The 3287-nt window shown below is 58.7% G+C and overlaps 1 protein-coding gene across 1 annotated transcript in view; it reads left to right on the top strand.

Moving 5' to 3' along the window:
- TFEB (transcription factor EB) overlaps positions 1–2276 on the top strand; it is a gene marked incomplete at its 5' end in the record, with an annotated part of 3147 nt that extends 871 nt beyond the window's left edge. The window contains 5 exon segments of the mRNA XM_009866367.1: positions 270–390; positions 552–608; positions 1098–1173; positions 1346–1493; positions 1836–2276. Coding sequence (XP_009864669.1) covers positions 270–390; positions 552–608; positions 1098–1173; positions 1346–1493; positions 1836–2276 — 843 coding nt within the window.
- Positions 2277–3287: the final 1011 nt, after the last annotated feature.

Here is a 3287-nt window from a genome sequence, read left to right as displayed (position 1 = left end):
TGTGCCTCCCAGTGGGATTCATCCTGCCGAGCCCTTCTCGGATGTGATTCATCTGCCCTATTTTAGCTGTTGGCCGTGGGAGGGGATCAGCTGCGCCCTTTGAAGTCCTGTTTTCTTTGCTACTCTGATTATAGCTGTTTTAAGGGCCCAGGAAGACAATTACACCCGCCTGGGCTACGCGCTTGCATCCCAGGGGCCAAGCAGTCGGGCTTGAACCCTGGTTCCGTGGCCCCAGATGGAGCTAACCTGCCTGTCCCTCTGGTTTTCAGCTGCCGATGTCCAGCAGTCACATGAATGTCTATAGTGGGGACCCCCAGGTGACGGCCTCTCTCGTAGGTGTCACCAGCAGCTCCTGCCCCGCCGACCTCACCCAGAAGAGAGAGCTGACAGGTACGTCCCTGGAGCCGGCGGTGACGATGAGTGCCAAAACTTGCCGGGGCTGCGGGTGGGGAGGGTGGCTCTGGAGGGGGTTGGGGTACTCTGACAGGAGCCTGGGATGCTCGTGGTGTGAGATGCAGCCTTGTGGGTGACGTTGCGGGTCTCTGTTGCAGATGCTGAGAGCCGAGCCCTGGCAAAAGAACGCCAGAAGAAAGACAATCACAACCTGAGTGAGTTTGGTGCTGGCTGGCCACGGGGGGTGTGGGTTTTCCTCTTTTGCTTTCCCTCTCCCACCCCTGGCAGCCCTTTCCCTGTTACTCTTCATTATTTTTCCCCTTCTTTCTGAGCAGAGTCCCCCTTAACACCACTCCTCACACTCGGGAAATACTCTCACAGAGCCTTGCCATTAGGGTTAGGGTTGAAATCCCTCGTTCCCAGCTCTGTGGTGCAGGAGACACTCTCTTGTCCTTCTTGTTAGCACTGGTGGAAGGTCAAACCTGCTAGGACAATGAGTGAGTTGGCTCCAGAAGTTTCTCACCCTGAACTTCTGCCCCCTGGTTTCGGAGGGGCTGGCTGTTTTTCCAGCCCCACGAGCTGGGACCAGGAGCGTGGCCTCTAGGGGCATGTGGGACATGGACATGTGGGACTCTAGGTTCATGTGGGACATGAACCTGCTCCTGCTGCCTCCTCACCTCCTTCCCTCCCTTCTCACCTTGCAGTTGAGAGGCGGCGAAGGTTTAACATCAACGACCGCATCAAGGAGTTGGGGATGCTGATCCCCAAGGCCAATGACCTGTACGTATCAGTGGTTTCTGCGGGGCTGAGGTAACTGCAGGTCTCGTGGGCTTGCTCAACGCTCAGCCTCATGGCAGGCGATACTTGCAGAGGGACTTTTTGGTGGAGCTGGGGTGAGGGGACACGTTGCTGGCACACAGGCAAAAATCTCTTTTTCCATCCCGCACGGCAGGGACGTGCGCTGGAACAAAGGGACAATCCTGAAGGCGTCTGTGGACTACATCAAGAGGATGCAGAAGGACTTGCAGAGGTCACGAGACCTGGAGAATCACTCGCGGCGTCTGGAGATGACAAATAAGCAGCTGCTGCTCCGCATCCAGGTGAGCTTTCCTGCGCTCTGCCCTCCCTCTGCTCTGCTCCAGCCCCACAGGCAGCTCACTCCTGCCCAGCCGAGGGGACGAGCAGGGGTTCTCCTCCCTCTTATGGCTCTCGAGTCACCAGGAGCAAAGTCTTCAGACAAACCAGATGTCTGGGGCTCAGGTAAATGCAGCAAGACTTGCTGAGCTTTGCATGGGTCACCATATTCTGTCCGTCACCTCTTCCATGAGGTCCTTCCCTGTGAGCTTCTGGGTCCCTCTGTCCCTGCAACCTCCGTGAACACCCATGTGCCATGTCCCCATGTGTGATGTCCCCACCAAAGACCTCCGGTGCTCTGTTGGCAGTAGCTGGAGATGCAGGCACGCGTCCACGGGCTGCCCACCTCCTCGCCCTCGGGCGTCAACGTGGCTGACCTGGCTCAGCAAGTGGTCAAGCAAGAAGCCAGCGGGGATGAGGGGACGCTGGAGCCACTGCTGCCACCCCCAGACCCCGAATCGCAGCCGCAGCCGGCACTGCCTCCACCACCCCAGTCTCCCTACCACCAGCTGGACTTTACCCACAGCCTGAGCTTTGACGACGGCTCCCGGGGCTTCCCAGACAGCCTGGAGCCTGGCCACAGCGCTTCCTTCCCATCCCTATCCAAGAAGGAGCTGGACTTGATGCTGATGCAGGACACCATGCTGCCCCTGGCCTCCGACCCCTTGTTCTCGGCCATGTCCCCGGAGGCCTCCAAGGCCAGCAGTCGCCGGAGCAGCTTCAGCATGGAGGATGCAGACATGCTGTGACGAGTTGCTGCTCCGACGCCGAGGGCGAGGACTGGACCTTCGAGTTTGGTTAGTGAAGTTAAAGTGCACTCTTCTCGCCGGAGGAGCCCGTCCTGCCACGCACTTGAATCTACGTAGGAAGTACCTTTTCTCTATGCAACGGGGGGTCTCGGATCAAGGCTCGCCGGGTACCGCCCTGTCTTTTGCAAGCTTTTTTTTTGGCCAGGAGCTGGAGCAGACCTTGGCTCGCTACAGCATTGGCCTGACTGCAGATTCCCCAGCCCGGGAGCGTCATCTCGGCTGCTTCGCCTTTCAGCAAAACCCTCCCAGGCTGAACCACTTCCGAGGGGCGCTGGCTCAGAGCCGGAGCAGGCAGGAGCCTTCGAGTCCCTGGGAGGAGAGGAGAGGGATGACTCTCTGAGCTTTTTGTCTGGCTTGCTGCCTCCTTGCCGTCTCACTCCAGGAGCCCACATCCCCAATGAGTCTTCCCCTGTGGTGGCCTCTGAGCCCCCGCAGATGCTTCACGGTGCCACGTCCGTCATGGTTGCTCCTTCCCTGGAGCACCTGCTGCCTCTCCGGGTTGCAGGGCCAGAGGGAGAAGAGGTGTTAATTGGAGCACGCTAATTCACAGGGCACAGGCGATGTTCTCAAAGGGAGCTGGGTCTGACATTGTGAATTTGGTTGATGTTGAAGGCTTCTGAAACAGCTGGGACAGGGTGATTGGTGCTTGGCCAGCCCCCTGCTGTGACTCCCACCTTGTGAGGGGGATCCCCCTCGAGGTTTGGCAGCACCCACCACCCCAAAACCTTGCTGGCCTCGTGGTGCCAGGAGACCATCGGCCTCCCTTGAGACATCCCCGCAGAGGTGCCTCTGCCCTGTAACACCAAGCCCTGGCTCTTCGGGTGGGAGGATAAAGGGTTTTTACACTTTTATTTGGGGATACTTGTTGAGAGCAGATGTACTGCCCCACGTCTGGGCATGGAGGTCCGGGATCTGGCTGGGGACCAGGGAATGGTTTGTACGGATTGCCAA

This window comes from Apaloderma vittatum, unplaced genomic scaffold (assembly GCF_000703405.1).
Source record: "Apaloderma vittatum isolate BGI_N311 unplaced genomic scaffold, ASM70340v1 scaffold26623, whole genome shotgun sequence".
NCBI classification, from domain to species: Eukaryota; Metazoa; Chordata; class Aves; order Trogoniformes; family Trogonidae; genus Apaloderma; species Apaloderma vittatum.
This window is presented reverse-complemented; position numbering and strand designations above follow the sequence as displayed.